The 22,851-nt window shown below is 39.3% G+C and overlaps 2 protein-coding genes and 1 long non-coding RNA gene across 3 annotated transcripts in view; all 3 read left to right on the plus strand.

The window, feature by feature from the left end:
* Nucleotides 1–3,936: 3,936 nt before the first annotated feature.
* The window catches only part of LOC112575796 (probable S-adenosylmethionine-dependent methyltransferase At5g38780), a 31,336-nt gene continuing 12,421 nt past the window's right edge, over nt 3,937–22,851 (plus strand). Inside the window, exons 1-5 of the mRNA XM_025257820.1 lie at nt 3,937–4,311; nt 5,191–5,289; nt 5,477–5,575; nt 5,677–5,815; nt 22,610–22,740. Of these exons, the coding sequence (XP_025113605.1) occupies nt 4,056–4,311; nt 5,191–5,289; nt 5,477–5,575; nt 5,677–5,815; nt 22,610–22,740 (724 nt within the window). The 5' untranslated portion in view covers nt 3,937–4,055. The remainder of the gene's footprint in view (nt 4,312–5,190; nt 5,290–5,476; nt 5,576–5,676; nt 5,816–22,609; nt 22,741–22,851) is intronic.
* Nucleotides 6,789–8,214, plus strand: LOC112574938. The gene is made up of 3 exons (XR_003101525.1): nt 6,789–6,815; nt 7,040–7,217; nt 7,664–8,214. It is a non-coding gene; the product is annotated as an uncharacterized LOC112574938 (long non-coding RNA).
* Nucleotides 14,413–19,151, plus strand: LOC112574916 (farnesoic acid carboxyl-O-methyltransferase-like). Its single transcript, XM_025256291.1, has 8 exons — nt 14,413–14,918; nt 15,115–15,213; nt 15,432–15,530; nt 15,693–15,831; nt 16,342–16,472; nt 17,358–17,539; nt 18,261–18,441; nt 18,774–19,151. Exons 1-8 carry the CDS (start codon nt 14,480–14,482, stop codon nt 19,001–19,003), a joined length of 1,500 nt encoding a protein of 499 aa, XP_025112076.1. The 5' UTR covers nt 14,413–14,479; the 3' UTR covers nt 19,004–19,151.

A 22,851-nucleotide genomic window follows, 5' to 3' on the forward strand; every position in this document is an offset into this window, starting at 1 on the left:
CGTCAGATGTAGACATGGCTGGTGACAAGCGGTAGTCGTGGTCACAAGACGGGGGAGCACAGTCTTCAGCATCTCACCAGCGCCCTTCAGGTGTGAAGGGAGCGAACTACTGCACTGAACCACTCCACTCATAGGGAATGCTGACTAAACTCGATGTAAGACTCCAGTGTCGTCTGCAAACTGAAATCATAAGCTTCTTGAGTAAAAAGGTGCTCATGACATTATGTGACTCCGTGCACTGCATCTATAAATACGCCAGGTGTGCTAATCTGTGCCTGTTACGGTTTCCTTTACTTTTTTTTATTAAACTTGCTTTTGGAGAGATAAGGCCGTGAGTAAAACTATGAGACGCTTATGAAAGGTCTCGGTGACACGGAGTTGCTAATTACAGGTGTGTGTGACCTGTGCAGTTGACATTCTTTGGTCTTCTGCAGGCTGACCTGCCGCTCACCTTGGGGCACCTGTAAGTGAAGGGAAAGGGTTACGAAGAGAAAATGATTTGACTTGACACAGCAAACCACTCAGTTCACTGCCCATGTCAAGCTGATCTTTGTTCCTTGATAAGCAAGATGACAAGGAGCGGCGCTGGCTCAGACGTTTTCTTTTCAAACGCGATACGACTGGCTAATGGCGCCGGATACAAGGGAACCGGATATGACGTAACTCATACAATGAGTACGATAGTAATAGTGATAATAACAGTGATGATGATGATGATGGTGGTGGTGGTGGTGGTGGTAATAATAATAGTAATAGTGATGATAACAGTGATGATAATAATAGTGATGATAATAATAATAGTGATGATAATAATAATAGTGATGATGATAATAATAATAGTAGTAGTAATAGAAACAATAGGGACAGGGTAGTATTATGAACAGCGTGTGGAAGAGTGCCATTGCTCGGCGGTTGCTAATCACAGGTGTTAGTGCCATGTGTAGCTAATATCCTTTGCTGTAGTCATGCAGTCTGGCCTACTACCCAGATATTTATTTGGGTATCTGATTTATAACTGAATGGAAAAAGGTAACTAGGGGAGACGACTTCACTCAATACAGCCATGAGTTGACTTTTGTTTCCCTTGAGCGGCTCTTTGGCGACCAATGTAATAAGTAGTGTCCTTCTCAAAACCGCAGAACAGTCCGAGCATAATGAGAAACAGAAAACCTTTGATAGAAGAAGATTGTCTTTAAAATCTAACAATCGTTTTCAACATTAAAATGCAACTTAACAAAATGCACCTGTGTAAAAACTTTCATTCCGTACTTTAAGTTATACAAAGGGAAGAATAATCTTTATATGTAAACTCCTAGAAATTCAAAACAACTTACAGAATCAAAAGCCCCAAAACACTCAAATACATCCTGACCCAGAGTTAACATCCTTTACAGGTTCTCAAGTGAATGGTTTAAGCTCTTCCATTCTGCATTTGCCGCCATAAATGTTGATATTATGTCGAATATTTCTGTTGATGTACCCACTCTGATAATATACCCACTCTGATAAGTCAGATTGTCAGTCTTTGGATCAGCCTGTGTAATTCAGTGACCAAAGCCACGTTTTCAAGAAACGTTTAAACAAGGACAATGCCGTCTGATATGGACTTTTTATTGTTTTCATTTTAATCGAGACTAAAAAAACTCAGGAGGAGCAGATGGGTCCCACCAAAGCTCGATGGTTAAATATCTTTCCTTATAGAAGTTTGTTTTTATGGATACAAGATAAGAAAAATATTATTGTAGGCCTACGAAAAGTTGCGGATCCGTCCTGACTGTAGCTGCTAGACCCTGGATAGACTGATCTTGGTGTAAATGTGCCTCATAAATACGAGGCCAGGGGGTTATATCCAATGGTGCATTTACAATGAACAGAGCATTCAAGCACTTCTAACACGATCTGTCATAAGAATTGGGATATTCAGGTGTGCGCCATGTTTGCGTCACAGGTAACTTGAAATACGAGTTTTGAATAACAACTCGGAGATTGCCTATTATATAAAGACTGAGATGAAAAGATAAGTTAACAGATTCTTGTGATATCACAGGGTCTATAGACAGCGACTTGCGAACACTCCTTCTACTGAGGGTACGAGCACAGACTCTGCAAGAAAATTTTTTTTCCATTTCCTTTTAATATCCCCTCCTTTATTTTCTTTCCTTTTTTCTGTCACAAACCTGTTCATAAGCCATTAAGGTACAAAGTGCACGGAAAACAGAAAAAAGTTGGCAGGTGGGGACCGATTTCCTTGCGAATGTGGGTGTTGAGCTTCCTATGGCGGCCACGTGGTTGTGATGTAACGGCGCCATACAAAGTCTCCACTGGTATAAACTGTAAAGGTTAAGGGTCACAGAAGGCTTTTTTTATGCGGTTTTATGTTGTGCTTAAATGTTCTCTTCAATCTGGAAAATACCGGACGGCTTGAAGCTCGTTCCTTCTGAAAACCTTTGCAGAAAAAAATTTCTCACACAGGGTCGTCACGGTATTCACACCCAGAGGACTCCACCCGGCGTTCAGACCTCGAAAGACAGCGGGGGCGACAATTACGATGTTCCCTACCTGATATACGGTGTGTGAGCTATTTAAAAGTTTTCCTTTCGCAGAAGAATATATGTTTTTCTTTCAAGACCGATCACTAAGTCAATGAAATTTCAATCTGGTTGTCAATATTGACGCATAAAAAAACAAACTTCACAATAAGTAGAAGCATTTCTGTAAAATCTGTTTTTCCCTTGTCCTCCATGTGGACTTCTTGCAGCAGCTTCTCTCGCAACTTCGGACAAGGTTTTATTGTTGCATGCAACACCTTGCTGCCTTCATGAGCTCTGTTCTGTACAACTTTTCTCAGAAGTCTCTCTGTTGTTTTGTTGTGCTGCAGTATAAGCAGGGAAGCAAAGTGGACAGAAGTATGTCTTTCCTCAGACGAGTACTTGACTGGACAGACACGTATCGTCGTTTGTATCGTCGGCTGCCGGCGACCTGTATACCCGTCCTATGGCCGATTTAATGTTCATTTAGTGAAGAGTACTTTCCCACTGACTCACCTGTGAATATTTACTTGTCCTTAAAATGTTAAAGAAGAAAACTTTACAAGGTAGATCACGAGCTCGATGACTCACTCCAGCAATCACATCCTGACAGATACATTTACAATTACAAAAAGGCACATTGCAGAATGTCATTCATTCAGTTTTTAGGAATGAATAATAAAAAAATTGCAGAATGTCGATCAATTTATGCAGCAATTTAAAGATTTGAAAAAGCTGGGTGTGTAATGCTCTCGTGAGCTGCAGTGGTTATTCAATGTAATTTTTAAAACCTTTTATACGTTTTGAACTGTCGTCACAGCCTTTTCACACCTGTCAGAGTCTCGGCACTTTAATAATAATAATAAAAGAAAGTCGCTCGTATTGCGCCTTATCCCTACCCAAAGTACAAGCTCAAGGCGCTTCACAAAAATAATTTTTTACAGCACACTCTACTGAAAACTTGATATCCAGATCTTCAGCCCTGCGGACAGTCTACTGATACTAAGCTGCATGTTATTCTCTTAGAACAGTTTCTATATAATAATAATTCTGGAATCGAAGAAATTGATCAGAAGTGTTTTTTCCCCTTTTAATCTGACTATGATCACTTACACATTGAAAACGTAGATACTAGCTTCCTATGAGGCCACCTGTCAAAGACCTGAATGTGTTCACAATTGTATGGAATTAGTTTAAGAATCACTGAAAAATATCTGAATTCTTGAAGTAAGATCATCAGGTTAGTTTAACAATCACTGAGAAATAGATTATACTCAAGAATTTTCGGATTAAAATAATGGAAGCAGCCATCAGCATGTTGGGGTAGTCACAGCCAGTTCGCAGGCTCTGGCCCCCTCCGAGTGTGGAGGGAGAGTTGTGAAGGCCAATGAGTCACACCTGTCCGCTACCTGATGTTGAAATCACTGGGTGGAGTCACTCACCGACTGCACAGTACTGGCTACCTGGAGTGCAGTGAAGCTTCTGCACTCTTCACGGACGGTTTGCACTGTCTGGACTACAGGTAACATGTTGAAGACTGTCATCCCTCGTCTTGTCAACGTCACTGCTGCTTGTCACCTGCCATGTCTACATCCGACATCACTGTCACTGTCTACTCTGCAGCCAGCGACAAGAAGAGAAATGCCAGAAAATACCACAGACATCAAGACACCTTCCTTTCAATACTTCTGGCAGCCAGGTTCTGGTTACTATGGTGAAAGTCTCGGAAGAGTAAACAAATCTGCGACTGACCTTTGTGACGAGTTTGTCTTATCTCATATAGGTATGTAATTATTAAATAGAGACTTTTATTCAATATAAATGTGAAGACATATATATATATAAATTTGTGTAACATGTTTTCTCCCAAATGAGATACGAATGACAGATGACCTGGAGTTAGCTTGGTCTGCACGTTGGGAAAACGTCCTTAAACAGGTTTTCAGGTCCTTATTTTCAGGGTGGTTAGACCTGTGTGAACATTAGCTTCTCTTGCGATAAACTCACGGTAACACAAATAAAAAAAGAAGTTTTTGCTGAAGAATAAAAAGTTTTATCAATACAGAGCGGGAGCGCTTGGTGAAGGCAGGGTGAACCACTGGCAGTGCTTTCTTCTATTCATTCAGTTCCCTTTACCTGGAGAGAGAGAGAGGGACGAAGTCCAAACCCGATGGACTGAGAAAATACACAATGACTAATATCTCGAGATTTTTGCACATAATGTAGTTTAGGGTCGTTCTCTTGGCTTGATAATGTCTCGCTATTAGCATTGGAGGACGACTTCAGTCTTTTAAAGTTGTTTTTTTGCAAATATTATCTTAACAGTATAGCTACAAATAAAATATAAAAAATCAATTTAAAATTTACGCTCGTCACGCTCTGCCTGCAAATCACCATTCAAAATTATAACCGAATTTTCTAGAAATCATTGTGACCATCTAGAGGCTGTCGGTTCAGATCCTCTCTCAGGACACTGTTTCTGTATATCACAAACGCTTGCAGGGCTTGGCATCGAGGGTATCCTCCAGGTTTTCTGGTTTCCTTCCCTCAATTTCTGCCATACTGCGAAATCACTTCAAGGTGGAAGAACTTTCCTACTAAATATAACATCTTTGATAATTAAGGAATAGTTTTGCAACATTTTGATTTTACTGTTTTCTAGATTTATTGCCGGTGCCTTCACCAAAAGGAGTGTTCACCATTGGTGACTATGGGACCTGCGATGGGTCAGTGTCTTTGCATCTTGTAAACAAGATCATCGGCAAGTACCAGAAATAGTAAAATTTAACTTTAGTCGCTAGTCGATGAAGTTATCGTTATCACAATGTAACAAATATGAAAGCGAAAATTGGATGCTTGTGAAGTATGACTGATAACTAGCAAATGATAAGTAAGCATTTTGAATCGACTTATTCATTCGTATAATTCACGGTTGATTATTGTTTCAGAACATTTAAGAAAGAAACATGGACCCGACCTGAAGATTCAAGTAGTTTACCAAGACCAACCACATAACGACTACAACAGTCTTTTCAAAACAGTTTACGGTAATCTTTTTGTATATATCTCTCACATAATGTTAATACAATATCATGAATTCTCAGTAAGGACAGAATAACCTATTTTTGAACTATTTTCTGTCATTTAGACAAAGCATCATACATGTCCAAGTTCACCAACGTGTTCCCTTTGGTTTGTGGCACTAATTTCTACAAGCAGTGTGTTCCTGATGACACGTGTGACATTATTGTTTCTACTTTCGCCACACACTACCTTAGCGAAGACAGGTGAGCTAAACAAACTGATGCTCATTACAAAACAAAATAAAAGCAGTTCATTTCAAGGTCTATTCATGTTAGTTCGAGTAAAAATAATTGCCATTCCCCCGATTACCTAGCATTTATTTAGCTGTAAAATTCCTTTATTTCATAACTATTTACTATTTATAAATGTACACGTGAAGAACTTTTTTTTTCATTCATCATATTAAAAAATGCGAACCATTTCTAAATAATAATATAAATACTATAACTGTGGTTCAGTCATGTGAGATGCTCCAATACAATGTTCCCCTGGCGGTCGACATCAGAAGAAGAGCTGCGAGCTCATGACGAGGCTGCAGCACGTGACTGGCAGACGTTCCTCCTCCACAGAGCAGCAGAACTCAGACAGGGTGAGTGTGAGGATATCTCACAGGTGTCTCCTTTAGTGATGAGATATAGAGAGGGGTGGTGATAAAAATATGATATCCAATTGAAATTATAAATGATAATGATACCAATGTGATTAGGACCTCAGGCTAATTAGTTCTCAGCTGTGATGACGACGCTGTCAGATGGGGCATGCCACCCATAACTCTGGGTTAATGTCATGATGATGATAATGACGATTATAAAAGTTGTGATGATGATGCTGTAATGGTTTCAACAATCACTCCTTGACATGAAAAGTTACAGTTAGGGTCGACATAATAATTAATGTATGTTGTGTAGTGGTTGTGTCCATGTCAAAGCTTTATGAAATGAAGATACCACAATAATAATGAAATCAGTAACTAAAAAAATAGAACATCATTAAGATGCTAAAACAGATAATTAAAATAGCTAAAACCTTTTTTAATTGAAAAGTCCTTTTCGTGTTCTGCAGGTGGTCTTCTCTTTGTGTTAATGCCGGCTAAAAGCACAGCCAATGTCTCTTGTACACGAAAGGAAAATCTGCGAAGGACATTTGGACTAATTTTTGATTTGCTGTGGAACGAATTTCTACGCAAAGGGCTTAATAACAAGAGTAAGTAAAACATAAACCACTAAAACATTTCTTCTATTGAGCTTTAATTTAATTTAATTTAAGGTTTGACAATGATAAACATCCTAAGAAGTATATATATATATATTACAAACCACATTTTTTGACGAGGAATCAAACGATGCTGACAGTTGGAAACACTCTTTAGAGTGCCAGCTATTTCTGAGATTGAGTGAAAACATAACTATATATATATATCGTTACAGGAGGAGTTCCAGTCATGCACTATTGCGATGGCACTTCGGACTTTACACGAAATAAAAGCTCCTTTTGAGAATGCCATTCTCCCAGTCCCACAAGCTGGTCTGAATTTGTTGAAGGAACCTGAAGAGTTGTTCACCGCTTGTTATGCCAAAACAATGTGGCGACAAAACCTGAAGACACGTGAGTATACAATATTTGTACATTATCTACCTTTCTTACTTTACACTTGTAGTGGAGTAATCTGTGAGAGACTGGCATACTATATGTCAGACTATAATTTATGAGAAAGGAGGGCTCTACTACCACAGACTGCTAGACGGTGTTGAAAAAATAGTTCGTGTGATTAGAGCAAACAAAGTGTTCAAATATCATATAAAGAGACGCATCTCTGGCGAGAACAATCATCATTTCAATGTTACAAGATTTTTCTTTAGGTTTGCCACATGCTGTATTATTAATATTTTAAGAACGATTTTAATATTTAATATTTTTAGCCATGTCCGTTTATAAAACTTTATATTTCAAAACATAACGAAAACTTATACCATTATTTATTTATATTTTAATAATGATAAAAGTTCAGTTGTAGATTAATTAATGTTTGTTAGAGTAACATTTTTTTATAGATGGCGTTGACGACAAAAATCTGTTTGCTCATCTCCTGGCAAAGGGGTTTAGTGTTGTGCTAAATGGAACCTTGCGGAACACCTTCAGGAACACACGCAGTGCTGAGGAACAGTCGACAATATTAAAAGACTACTACGAATGTTTCACTCAAAAACTGGCATTGGCGAACCCAGAGGCTTTCCAGAGTGAACTTTTTGTCAGCAGACTTGTTGCTCAGAAGTTAAAATAGTTTCTTTGCTGTACTCATGTCTAGCAGACCAACCGATGTCTGCTATATACTGCTTTTGTAATAAATCAAATGTGTAATACCCTGTCAGTGTCTTTTGTGGAATTCTTGCATTGTTCTTTCTTGTTTGTGTAGTGATCTTTTTGTTGATGTTTTGCATTTTTTATTTTAGCTTTGCTTTATTTATCTTTCTGTACATGGATAACGCGGTATTGACATTTTATTGTCACTCAAGAAACAAACGAATTCAAACTTCTTGTTGTTGTTGTTGTTGTTGTTGTTGTTGTTGTTGTTGTTGTTGTTGTTGTTGTTGTTGTTGTTGTTGTTGTTGTTGTTGTTGTTGTTGTTGTGTACTGTCATCAGGTGCAGCCTGGCCACAGTGTTTTGAAAAAAAAAGAAATAAAGGTATATTTCTTTGCTGTCAAAAACCAACCTTCGTGATCTTTTATTCCTGAGTGAGTCAGGAGTGCATGCCGCCACACCCTCTACACAATTTTTCAGGCCAAGGACCTTTTAACACTCTCACTGTCGACATTTCTTCAGGCCTATTAAGCACCACACACATTCACCTTTACAGGTCACGTGTTTTCTTAACGGTCGTGCCTACCTAGAAGTTGCGGATGAGTCCTGACTGTAGCGACTAGACCCTGGGTAGACTGACCTTGTGGTGTAAATGTACCTCATAAATACGAGGCCATGGAGGGTATATCTAATGGTGTATTTGCACTGAACCACTCAGGTATTTTTAACACGATCTGTCAACAGAAAGTTCATCTCTTTCTTCTTTTCTTTTAATATTTTTTTCCTCTATTTACTTTCCTTTGTTTCTGCCATAAGCCTTTTTCATTCGCCATTTGGATGTAAAGTGAACGAAAAACAGATAAAAGCTGGGAGATGGTGAGCGATTTTCTTGCGAATGTGGGTGCGAGTGTGAAGAGTTCGCCCATGTCAATACACCCCGTGTCGACTGAAAAGTTACCGCGACCTTTCTCAACCATCCGTGACACGTTGTAAGGACATATAGCATATTCGAACCCCAACTGTTCAATGCAGAAGAGAGACGAAGACTGCGCTCGGAATCCTCCGGAAAATACCGGACAGGCCCGAAGATCATTCCTTCTAAAGTTTTCTCGCACGAGGCAGTTACGGTCTGGTCTTCACACCCAGAGGACTCCACCCTGCGTTCAGACTGCGAAAGACAGTGGGTGCAGCAAGTACGATATTCTATACCTGATCTACGGTGAGTGGTCTATGAAAACAAATCTTAAATTTTCTTCTTTCGTAGAAGAATAGATGCTTCGTTAACGACCGATCAGTCAGTCAATTAAATTTTGCATCCGGTTGTCAATATTGATGAGTTTACAATATAGTCTTGAGTTTGCAGCAGCATATACAAAGATTTGTTTTGACCAACCATGTGACTGGCTTTATTCGTGTCCCCATGTACCTTGTCACCCTTCGTGATTATATCGTTCGTCAAGGACCTGCTCATAGTGCACAAAGGTCAGCTCTTGGCTTTACATTGGCAGTGAACTGAGTGGTTTTCTTTGTCAAGATAACTCATTCCCCTTCGTAACCATTTCATTAACTTATAAACCAGGTGTCCCATGGTTTGTGGCAGGAGAGCCTGAGGGAGTAGAGCAAAGAATACCAGGTGTACAGGGCACAAACACCTGTAATTATCAGATGAGATCAACCTCTTTTCCGCTCGTCTCGTAATTAATGCCACTCCCTACCTTGTAAACCCCTTCCCATATATACTCACGTCTTATTCCTCTACTCCACAAAAGAAACATGTTTTAAAAGCAAAAGTAACATCAAAAATAGTAATAAGGGCGAATAAGCACAGCTTGTATACTTGTAGAACACATTATGTAAACACGATCTCAGACGCAATTTTTTTACTTTAGCAGCTTTTGCTTTCCTGTTGCAGACAGCAGACGAGTTTCACAAGCTCCTTGAACATTCCCTGTGAGTGGAGAGGTTCAGTGCAGTATGTGGATCTCTTCACACCTGAAGGGCGCTGGTAAGATGCTGAAGACTGTGCTCCCCCGTCTTGTGACCACGACTGCCGCTTGTCGCCCGCCATGTCTACATCTGACGTCACTGTCATCTCTACCGTCAAGGAAGAGGTCGTCAGATGGCGCTGCTACGTCAACGATGAGAAGAGAGATGTCTGGAGATGTAGCACGTGCCGAGACACCTTCCTTTCAATACTTCTGGCAGCCTGGTTCTGGCTTCTATGGCGAAAATCTCGGAAGAATGACACAACCTGCGGCTGACATTTGTGAAGAAATCATTCTATCTCATATTGGTACGTGAGTTTAACAAACATCGAATGATTGATGATTGATGATTGATGACCCACTTTTCTATTTTATGTATGATATATATTTTTATCTTCTAGACGCCGTGCCGGTGCCTTCACCAAAAGGCGTGTTCACCATTGGTGACTATGGAACGTGTGATGGGTCAGTGTCTTCTACGACTGATACAGAATATCATCGGTAAGTTTAAAGAAGCAGCGCAAAGGGGAACGAGAGCAGTAACTGTCATCATTAATCTATGATATTATATTTATGCAAATTATGTCCTTTCCTTCGATGTCTAGAAGACTATTATATTTGTAAAACAAACAGAAAGGAGCTAATAATAAGCATGACTAGTGACAAAGAACTAATAAGTTACTTGTCTTTGTAGTATTATTAAATAACAGACTAATACGACGATTATTTATTGCTTCAGACCACTTGCGAAACAAACATGGACCCGATCTGAGATTCAGGTGTTGTACGAAGATCACGCATCCAACGACTTCAACAGTCTCTTCAAAACTATTTACGGTAATTGTATTTAAAGGGGGAGCACTGAGTCTCTCGTCACTTCTCTATTATCTAACCTACACAACTATTTCTACAAATCTAACAGATGAATTCCCTTTTATCTAACATACTCAATTTTTCTAGCAATTTAACAGACGATATTTTGTCTCTCTGGTAGGCCAAACCTCGTACATGACCAAGTTTACCAACGTGTTCCCCCTGGTATGTGGCACTAATTTCTACAAGCAGTGTGTACCTGACAACACCTGTGACATCATCATGTCCTCATTCGCCGCGATGTATTTGAATAAGGAAAGGTGGGTCGGACAATGAAGCCTAAAAACAAAAAAAACCCAAATCAACTGATGTTCAAAATATAAAACCATTTTCGATCAAATAATATATTGTATTTCCTCTCTCTCTCTCTCTCTCTCTCTCTCTCTCTTCTCTCTCTCTCTCTCTGTGTGTGTAAGTTAGTTATAATCATTATTTTGTATCGATGTTTACATGGATACCTAGTGCTCGTTATGTAATCGTCACCTTTATTTAACAAACGTTTACTATTTAAGAAATGTTCACTGAAAGGTGTTTCGCATTATTTCTCTTTGTTCTGATAAAGGTTCTCTCACAAGCAGTAGATTAAGAAACGTTGTTGAAGACTAATGTATACTTGATAATGTAAATGAAATCACTGTGTTTAGTTACGTGAGATGCTCCAATACAATTTTGCCCTGGCGGTCGTCATCAGAAGAGGAGCTGAAAACTATCCGCGAGGTGGCAGCACGTGACTGGCAGACGTTCCTCCTCCTAAGAGCAGCAGAACTCAAACCAGGTGAGTAGGTGGAAGTTAGAAAGGTATCTGTAATCCTTCTGAAAGTGAGTGAAGAAAAGAAATACGAAGATGATGGTGATGGATGGTGATGATGATTATTATTATTCACATGTTATGATGACGCTGTTGAGGGAGTGATTATAATATCACACAATGACAGGAAGAGTAACTTTTAAAATGTGTGTACTAAACTGTGTGGACGTTAATAACAGTAACTGTGTCCAGACCATTGTAATGACATTGTGACTGAAGCCAAGACTATAATGTTGATATAGGTGATAAGGATGGCGATTATGAAACATGTATAACATCATCGATTCAATCTAACAAACTCCACAATAATTCAAAGCAGCTATGTAAAAATGCATTGTTTTTCTTTTGTTCTCCAGGTGGACTTCTTTTTGATACTCAGACTGCTAAGCTCCTGGGGAGCAACCCTCCACAGACTCGCACTTTGACCTACCCTCTCTCTGAAAGCGACACTGGAACAAGACAAGATAGCTCTCAAGATATTTGGACTTCTTTTGATTTGAGTTGGAAGGAATTATACGCAGAAGGAATAATTACAAAAGTGAATAAAACATACAATAATAAACTTATTCTTGATTTTACACTTTTGCCGTGTAACGGTAACTATAAGTTTCGATATTGCATCGAACACAGTTTGATTACCTTGAACCAATCTGTTCGTGGTTTTAGTCAAGTCAACAATGTCTGAAACAGCTTTCATTAAGCGATGTTCCAAACCAAATTATTGTATCTAAGGACCATTAAGACAAAAAATTGCAGATTTTCAGTTCTCGATGGAGTTTTCTATTTGTCCAATCAGTTCAGACTAGGCCTCTTCTGAAGACACTGTGTCCCCAAAACCTCGATGTAGAAACTAGATTGGTCAAAGGTCATTTATCAAGAGATATTATTAAATACGTGTTAATGATTATATTAAATTGAAAGATTATCTTGTTATGGAAGAGGCCTCGCTTAAGCAGTACTGAAAAATATCTCAATCTCTCGATGTCTAGTTGTATAAGAAATCAGAAATATTAAGAATTGTGAAGGAAGAGATCAAGATTGACATTCACCTTTACAATTTATTTTTTAGGAGGAGTTCCAGTCGTGCACTCTTCCGCTGGTGTTTCGGACTTTACAAGAAGTAAAGACTCCTTTCGAGAATGCCGCCATGTCTCCAGTCCGACAGGCTGGTCTCAACTTGATAAAGGACCCACAAGAGTTTCTCACTTATTGTCCTGTCAAAACACTGTGGCGACAAAAGCTACAGACTGGTCAGTGTAAACAAAATTTCATTTTATCTTTTTTTTTATTTTTATTTTTTTATTTGTTTTGCCTTGTCTCTGGAAAGATTACTGCGTAAAATTTTCTATTAATTTTGGATTTAAATAAAATAGAGGTAAGCATTTTATTTATAATAAAATTAAATTAAAGACCAGCAATACTGTTAAGTAAGGACTGAAACTAAGGTCAAATCATCTTTTGACGAGAACAAACATTTATGTGTTGTATTGTCTGTGAATGTTTACTCATTTGTTAAGTGGTGCATGTATTTTTTGCAGATGGCGTTGACGACAGAATGATGTTTGCTCAACTTCTCGCAAAAGCATTTTGTCTTGTGTTAGATGGGACTTTGAGGAACACTTTGAGAAACACAAGACCTGCTGAGGAACACTTGCCCATAATCCAACGCCTCCAGCAGAAGTTCATTCAAAGAGTTGCTGCCTTGAACCCAGAGATTTTCAAAAGTGAAATTGTTGTGAGAATCCTTGCTGCACAGAAGTCAAAATGACTGGCAATAAAATAACTAAAACTTCCTTCTAACTGTTGTGTCCAGACATTAGCAGTTTTATTCAGATGGACAAGTGTAATTGCAACATGTTAGCAACACTTTTTTTTCAGTAATATAACAGCGCATTGTTTAGAAATTGTAGACTTAGTGGCTTTGAGAAAAGTGTTTAAATTACGAAGAAAGTTTCCGCAGGACAGATACAGAAAAATACATCGTAGTTAGGATTTTTATTATTATTATTTTTTTACGTTATTTTGTTTTGTTTAGTAAACAGTGGCAGACTCTTACAGGCAAATCATTTTGTTTATTTGTGTGAAAGAACACGCAATTGTCTGACCCTGCAAGTGTGTTCGAAAGGGAGTGAGCGAGAGACACTACACGTGTCGTGACACAAACCAACCGTAAGTTGATCGACAAGAGAAGGAAATTGAAAGGCTAACTAAAAACACTTTCAATTTTTAAAAACTGGTAAAGAAGAAGACAAGCAAATTATCTAAAAAAAAAAAAGGAGCCACAAGAGCTTCCTCGTGTAGAAAAAATGTGAGCATAAAACCCATCCCATTAACAACAATAGAACCCGAAAACCTCATGACAGTTGTGCCGAGATGTTTGTTGTTTAATTGGGTAAAGGGACGTAGACATGGTGCGTGCGTGCAGAGTTAACTGTAGAAATCATACACCCCGTGTCGACAGACACCATTGCCGCCACCTTTCTCAACACCAGCATATACAAAGTTTTGTTTTGACCAACCATACGACTGGCTTTATTCGTGTCCCCATGTACCTTTGTCACCTTTGTTATCATATCGTTCATCAAGGAGCTGCTCAATGTAAACAAAGGTCAGCTCGTGGCTTTACATTGGCGGTGAACTGAGTGGTTTTCTTTGTCCAGTCATTCACTTTCGTAACCATTTCCTTAACTTATAAACCAGGTGCCCCAAGGTTCGCGGCAGGAGAGCCTGCGGGAGTAGAGCAAAGAATACCAGCTGCACAGGACACAAACAACTGTAATTAGCAGCTGCGAGTAACCTCGTTTTCACGCGTCTCATAATACTACCCCTTCCTACCTTTAAAATTCTTGACCCACAATTATTCACGTCCTTATTTATATACTCCGTTTACTTGTAGAGCGCGATGTGCAGTCACGATGTCAGACGCAATTTTTCACTGGATCAGCTTTTGCTTTCTTGTTGCAGACGGCAGACGAGTTTCACAAGCTCCTTGAACATTCCCTGTGAAGTAGTTCAGTGCAGTAGTTTGCTCTCTTCACACCTGAAGGACGCTGGTAAGATGCTGAAGATTGTGCTCCCCCGTCTTGTGACCACGACTGCCGCTTGTCGCCCGCCATCTCTACATCTGACGTCACTGTTATCTCTACCGTCAAGGAAGAGGGCGTCAGATGGCGCTGCTACGTCAACGATGCGAAGAGAGATGTCTGGAGATGTAGCAGGTGCCGAGACACCTTCCTTTCAATACTTCTGGCAGCCTGGTTCTGGCTTCTATGGCGAAAATCTCGGAAGACAGGCACAACCTTCGGTTGCCATTTGTGAAGAAATTGTTTTATCTTATATCGGTACGTGAGTGATTTTATTTAAATATTTTTAATTTCGGAAGACTGATTTTTTTTTTTAAAGTGACTATGGGAAATGCCGCCAATTTATATACATTATTTCTTACTATGGCAGCAGCATAGTGCCGTATGTGTTTGTGTGTACTGAGCAGTAATTCAACGAAACTGAAAACCTGCTGTTGATTTTTCTATCTACTAGACGCCGTGCCGGTGCCTTCACCAAAAGGCGTGTTCACCATTGGTGACTATGGAACGTGCGATGGGACAGTGTCTCTACGACTGATACACAAGGTCATCGGTAAGTAAAGAAGAAGCGCAAAGCAGAATTGTCATCATTAATCAATGGTATTATATTTATGAAATCATGTTCTTTTGATTCCAATACTTGTCAAAAAAAAAAACCAGAATAACAATAATAATTAAGCAGGACTGGTGACGAAGAACTGACAAATAAGTACTTGTCTTTGTAGTATTATTAAATAAGCAGACTAATAAGACGATTATTTATTGCTTCAGACCACTTGCGAAACAAACATGGACCCGATCTGAAGATCCAGGTGTTGTACGAAGATCACGCATCCAACGACTACAACAGCCTCTTCAAAACTATTTACGGTAATTGTATTTATAGGGGTGAGCTCTGAGTCTCTCGTAACTTTTCTTTTATCTAACACACACAACAATTTCTACAATTTAACGGATGACTTCCCTTTTATCTAACATGCTCAAAAATTTTCTAGCAATTTAACAAACGATATTATTTTGTCTCTCTGGAAGGTCAAACCTCGTACATGACCAAGTTCACCAACGTGTTCCCCCTGGTATGTGGCACTAATTTCTACAAGCAGTGTGTACCTGATAACACCTGTGACATCATCATGTCCTCATTCGCTACGGTGTATTTGAGTAACGAGAGGTAGGTAATACAGAGCAGCACTTCATTAAAAAAAAAACGTAAAAAAGCCCAAATCAACTGATGTCTGTTGCTGTGATATAGCCCTAGCTGCTGACACGGCATTAAACACAAATAAATAAACAAACTGATGTCTAAAATATATAACCATCTTTGATCAAATACCATATTTTATTTCCTCACCCTCTCGCTCTCTCTCTTTCTTTCTGTCTCTGTCTCTGTCTCTGTCTCTGTCTCTGTCTCTGTCTCTGTCTCTGTGGCTCTCTCTCTCTCTCTCTCTCTCTAAGTTAGTTGTAATCATTATTTTGTATCGATGTTTACATGGATACCTAGTGCTCTTTATGTAAAAGTCACCTTTATTTAATAAACGTTTAATGTTTTAGAAATGTTCACTTAATGGTGTTTCGCATTATTTCTATTTGTTCCGTGTAAAGATTCTCACACAAGCAGTAGATTAAGAACCGTCGTTAAAATTAATGTATACTTGATAATGTGAATGAAATCACTGTTTAGTTACGTGAGATGTTCCAATACAATGTTCCCCTGGCGGTCGACATCACAAGAGGAGTTGCGCGCTCACCGCGAGGCTGCAGCACGTGACTGGCAGACGTTCCTCCTCCACAGAGCAGCAGAACTCAAACCAGGTGAGTAGGTGTGTAGCGGGCACGATGTTTGAGATTTGGGTGTGAAACTCCAACACAAATTCGTCAAATTCGTTCTTTATTTTGATGTTAAGAATATTTTTCTAGCTAGTCTCCTCCTTCGGTCTTTTTCTAACGTCGTCCGTTTTCCGTCACATTTTTGTCGTCACCTTTTTGTCGTCACCCTTATTTTGACATCACAATGTATGACGTCACACCTCCAGCCCACCACACACCCAAACCAGAACTCAAAATAACTATGTAAATACACATGACATTCCCCAGCCCCCAAATGTCATGGGTGATACAGGTGGAAGTTAGGTGTCTGTTATCCTTCGGAAGGTTATGTGCAGAGAGGGAGTGAAGAAAAGAAAGAAGGTGATTATCTAGTGAGTCGTGTTAGGTCTCGTATTGTCTCGTGTACAATGGTGTCTTGTGTCTGACGTCTTGTGTGCGTCATTTGTCCCACGTCACTTGAAGCAGAAAATGACGTCATATAAAATAGAAAGGAAGTTGCTCTCAAAATGGCCAACTAAGGGGGAAAATAAAAGTCTTCGTCCGCCATCTTCTTTATAACTCTCAGTGACAGTCCTCTGAACTTGTGCCTCTTCGATTCATCTATAAATCTCTTCATCCTCATTCTCGTCGTCATCTGCAAGGTCTTCTCGAGCGTTGTGTGTGTGCGTGTGTGTGTGTAATACGTCATACGTACGCAAGGTAAGTTTACGTTCGTCATTTACAATGATGCTATTGTGATAAAGATGACAAAATAATGTTAAAACAGGTGACTAGGATAGCGAGTATGAAACTTGCGTCACACCATCAACATAATAAAATAAACTCAATAATAATTCGAAGAAGCTAAACATTTCACATGTTGTTCTTCAGGTGGACTTCTTTTCGATGTTCAGGCTGCTAGACTCCTGGGGAGCAACCCTCCACAGACTCGAACTTTGACCTACCCTCTCGCTGAAAACTTCACTGGAGTGGGAGTAGAATGCGTCCAAGATATTTGGACTTGTTTTGATTTGAGTTGGAAGGAATTATACATGGAAGGACTAATTACAAAAGTAAATGAAATATAGAATATTAAAATTATTCTTGTTTTTACATTTGTGCCATGTAACAGTAACTGAAAGTTTAGATACTGCATCGAACACAATTAGATTACCTTGAACCAATATATTTCTGTTATTAGTCTGGTCATCAGTCGTATCTGAAACTGCCTTCGCTAAGCCATGTTCCAAACCAAATCCATATATGTTTACAAGAAACATTAAAACAAAAAAATTGCTGGTTTTAAGTTCTTGATGTATTTTTTCTATTTGTCCAGATCAGTTCAGACTAAGAGCCCTCCTGAAGTAACTGTGTCCCCAAACACTCGATGTTAGAGTAGAACCTAAATAGGTCCAAAGTCATTTATCAGGAGACACCTTTATACATATGTACCCTATAATGATTGTATTGAATTGAAAGATTATCATGGGAAAAGTTTGGGAAAAGTGAGAATAATGAAAACAAGAAACCTTTGACAACGGCAGACACGATGTTTAGTAAAGTACGACTTCAGTCAAAGTAATCTTCACTAATCTTACGAATTCTAATAATCTCTTAGAAATATTTAGGATAAAAAGAAATTGAACGATGTCTTCTTATGGAAGAGGCTTCGTTTAAACAATACTGAGAAGTATTATCAATTTCTCGATTTATGGTTGTATAAGGCATCAGAAACATTAAGAATTGTGAGCGAAGAGATCAGGATTACATTGACTATTTCAATTAATTCTCTAGGAGGAGTTCCAGTCGTGCACTCTTCCGCTGACATACCGGACTTTACACGAAATAAAGGCTCCTTTCGAGAATGCCGCCATGTCTCCAGTCCCACAGGCTGGTCTCAACTTGTTAAATGACCCACAAGAGTTTATCACTCATTGCTCTGTCAAGAAACTGTGGCGACAAAAGCTACAGACTGGTCAGTGTAAACTAAATTTCATGCTGTCTCATTTTTTTACCTGACAAACATACTTCTCTGGAAAGATTACTACGTGAAAATTGTGAATTAAAATAGTAAAATACAAAATGTACAGTAAGAAATTTAACTGTATGCAGTTTTTCACGACCTCGTAAAAAAGAAATATATGTATGTTTATTAAAGACCAACTTGAACGGTTTGCGTTTTTTGTTTGTTGGTTGGTTTTTTTTATAGATATTAATAAGGACTGAAAGTAAGGTCAGTTCGTATTTTTGTGTTGTATTGTCTGTGAATGTTTACTCATTTGTTAAGTGGTGCACGTATTGTTGCAGATGGCGTTGACGACAGAATGATGTTTGCTCAACTTCTCGCAAAGGCATTTTATCTTGTGTTGGATGCGACTTTGAGAAACACTTTGAGATACACACGACCTGCTGAGGAACACTTACCCATAATCCAACGCCTCCAGCAGACGTTCATTCAAAAAGTTGCTGCCTTGAACCCAGAGACTTTTAGAAGTGAATATGTTGTGGTAATTCTCGCTGCACAGAAGTCAAAATGACTGGCAAATGTATAATACATTCTTGCACTTTACTTATGCTGGCTTAGTTAGGATTTTATTATTATTATTTATGTTATTTTGTTTTGTTTAATAAACAGTGGCAGACTCTTACAGGCAAATCATTTTGTTTATTTGTGTGAAAGAACACGTAATTGTCTGACCCCGCAAGTGTCTTCGAAAGGGAGCGAGAGACACTACACGGTGTCCTGACACAAACCCAACGGTCGTGATCTCTTTTATTGCTGAGTGAGACAAGAGTGCATGCCGCCACACCCTCTTACACAATTTTTACAGACCAAGAACCGATGAACACTCTCACTAGTCGACCTTTCTTCTGACCTATTAAGCACCAACACGACATTCACCTTCGCAGGTCACGTGTTCTCGTAACCCCCTTACTCCCCCGTGCACTATTAGCGATTTTAGTAAGTGGATCAGCGACACCACCCAGTTCATTCCTAGTAAGGATGTACAACAAAAATATCATTTCTGACGAAATGTGATTTACCCTCAGACAGAAGACACCTTCACCGGAACAACCTGTCTAACGACATGAGTCTAGCTCCTCCAATGCCACCAATAAAGACAGTACCCAGCATATAAAACGTCCACTGAAAATAATATACCCGTGAAATCCCTTTGACGTCTGTCCAATTTCACTTTAGCTCTTTTAATTAGTTAATTAAATTGATTGATTGTTGCAGCGTTCCTAAGTTTGAAATATTGCATCAGGTTGTCAATATTGATGAGTTCGCAGTATAGTCCTTAGTTTGTAGCAGCATATACAAAGATTTGTTTTTACCATGTGACTGGCTTTATTCGTGTCTCCAAGTACCTTGTCACCTTTGTTATCATATCGCTCGTCAAGGAGCCGCTCAATGTGAACATAGGTCAGCTCGTGGCTTTCCATGGGCAGTGAGCTGAGTGGTTTTCTTTGTCAATCAGTCCCTTTCGTAATCCTTTTCCCTTAAAATCACGTGCCCCAAGGTACGCGACAGGACGGCCTGCGGGAGTCGAGCAAAAAATTCCAGCTGCACAGGGAACGAACACCTGTAATTAGCAGCTGCGATTAACCTCGTTTTCACGCGTTTCATAATACTACCCCTTCCTACCTTGTAAACCCCTCTCCCACAATTACCCACGTCCTTATTCCTCTACTCCATATAAAAAAAAAATAATAATAAAAACCTGCTTGTAAAAGCAAAAGTAACATCAAAAGTAGTAATAGGGACGAATCAACAGCTTGTTTACTTGTACAGCGCAATGTGTAGTCGCGTAATATCATTTGCATTTTTTTCACATAAGCAGCTTTTGCTTTCCTGTTGCAGACGGCAGACGAGTTTCACAAGCTCCTTGAACATTCCCTGTGAGTGGAGTGGTTCAGTGCAGTATGTCGCTCTCTTCACACCTTAGGTGCGCTGGTAAGATGCTGAAGACTGTGCTCCCCTGTCTTGTGACCACGACTGCCGCTTGTTGCCCGCCATTACATCTGACGTCACTACCGTCAGGGAAGAGGGCGTCAGATGGCGCTGCTACGTCAACGATGCGAAGAGAGATGTCTGGAGATGTAGCACGTGCCGAGACACCTTCCTTTCAATACTTCTGGCAGCCTGGTTCTGGCTTCTATGGCGAAAATCTCGGAAGACTGACACAACCTTCGGTTGACATTTGTGAAGAAATTATTTTATCTTATATCGGTACGTGAGTGATACGATTTTATCTCAGTATTTTTAATATCGGTAGACTGCTTTTTAGTGACTATGTGACATGAACCCAATTTATACACATTATTTCTTACTATGTCAGCAGCATAGTGCAGTGTGTGTGTGTGTAAGGCACCAGCATAGTTCAAGAAAGATTATAGAAAGCACATCTTTGAACTAAAATACCCAATCAGCAAAGGAAGATTGGGGACACGTGTGACCTATGTCATGAACTAGGTGTGTCGCCTGTAGAATTTATTCATGGAACTCAAGCCGAAGGTGAATGATTTTGATGTAGGCATGAAAGTTTCGGATCACTTGGAACTCGTTTCATTTTTATTTTTGCCTTTCAGTATAGACCATCGGAGAGATAGTATTAAATTTTTTCTTCTGTATTGTTATTTGTATTGTAACAATTAAAACGCAACTGGAAGCATTCAACGGGGATCTCGGTGCACACGTATGTCTCGGTAAAGACAACTGAGTGGCTAACAGACGGACCTCTAGCAATTCACATTGACCACCGGAATGTGTGTGCTGCACATTGTCGCTTTTTAAGCTTTTCTAATACAACTCTAAAACAAGGAAATACTTTTTTTCTAAAAAAAAACAACATTCACGTCTCAAGTTGTCTATATATCATGTTTCATGTCTCTGTGGTTATCAAGAAACCATTTTTTGTAGAATTTACTAACCCCTGATCTCGATGAAACGGAATAGCCTGCTGTTGATTTTTCTATCTTCTAGACGCAGTGCCGGTACCTTCACCAAAAGGCGTGTTCACCATTGGTGACTATGGAACGTGCGATGGGTTAGTGTCTCTACGACTGATACACAAAGTCATCGGTAAGTAAAGAAGTAGTGCAAAGGGGAAAGAGAGCAGTAATTGTCATCATTAAGCAATGGTATTATATTTATGAAATCATATTTTTTGATAGCTATATTTGTAAAACAAACGAAGAACTGACAAATAAATACTTGTCTTTGTAGTATTACTAAATAAATAGATTAATACGCGATTATTTTTATCTTCAGACCACTTGCGAAACAAATATGGACCCGACCTGAAGATCCAGGTGTTATACGAAGATCACGCATCCAACGACTACAACAGTCTCTTCAAAACTATTTACGGTAATTGTATTTAAAGGGGTGAGCTCTGAGTCTCTCGTAACTTTTAACTTTTCTACAAATTTAACAGACGAATTCCCTTTTATCTAACATTCTCAATTTTTCTACCAATTTAACAGACGATATTATTTTGTCTTTCTGGAAGGTCAAACCTCGTACATGACCAAGTTCACCAACGTGTTCCCCCTGGTATGTGGCACTAACTTCTACAAGCAGTGTGTACCTGACAACACCTGTGACGTCATCATGTCCTCATTCGCCACGATGTATTTGAGTAACGAGAGGTGGGTCATACAGAGCAGCATTTGATTTAAAAAAAAGTAAAAAAAGCCCAAATCACCTGATGTCTGTTGCCGTGATATAGCCCTAGTTGCTGGCACGGCATTAAACACAAATAAACAAACTGATGTCTAAAATATATAACCATCTTTGATCAAATACGATATTTTATTTCCTCTCCCTCTCGCTCTTTCCCTCTCTTTCTTTCTCTCTCTCTCTCTCTCTCTCTCTCTCTCTCTCTCTCTCTCTCTCTTTCTCTCTGTAAGTTAGTGATTACCATTATTTGTATCGATGTTTACATGGATACCTAGTGCTCTTTATGTAAAAGTCACCTTTACTTAATAAACGTTTACTATTTTAGAAATGTTCACTGAAAGGTGTGTCGCATTATTTCTATTTGTTCCGTGTAAAGGTTCTCACGCAAGCAGTAGATTAAGAAACGTTGTTAAAATTAATGTATACTCGATACTGTGAATGAAATCACTGTGTTCAGTCACGTGAGATGCTCCAATACAATGTTCCCCTGGCGGTCGACGTCACAAGAGGAGCTGCGCGCTCACCGCGAGGCTGCAGCACGTGACTGGCAGACGTTCCTCCTCCACAGAGCAGCAGAACTCAAACCAGGTGAGTAGGTGGAAGGTAGGTGTCTGAAATCCTTCGGAAGATTATGTGCAAAGAGGGAGTGAAGAAAAGAAAGAAGCTGAGTTGTGGTAGGTCTCGTGATGTCTCGTGTCC

Source organism: Pomacea canaliculata, linkage group LG11 (genome assembly GCF_003073045.1).
Source record: "Pomacea canaliculata isolate SZHN2017 linkage group LG11, ASM307304v1, whole genome shotgun sequence".
Taxonomy (NCBI): Eukaryota; Metazoa; Mollusca; class Gastropoda; order Architaenioglossa; family Ampullariidae; genus Pomacea; species Pomacea canaliculata.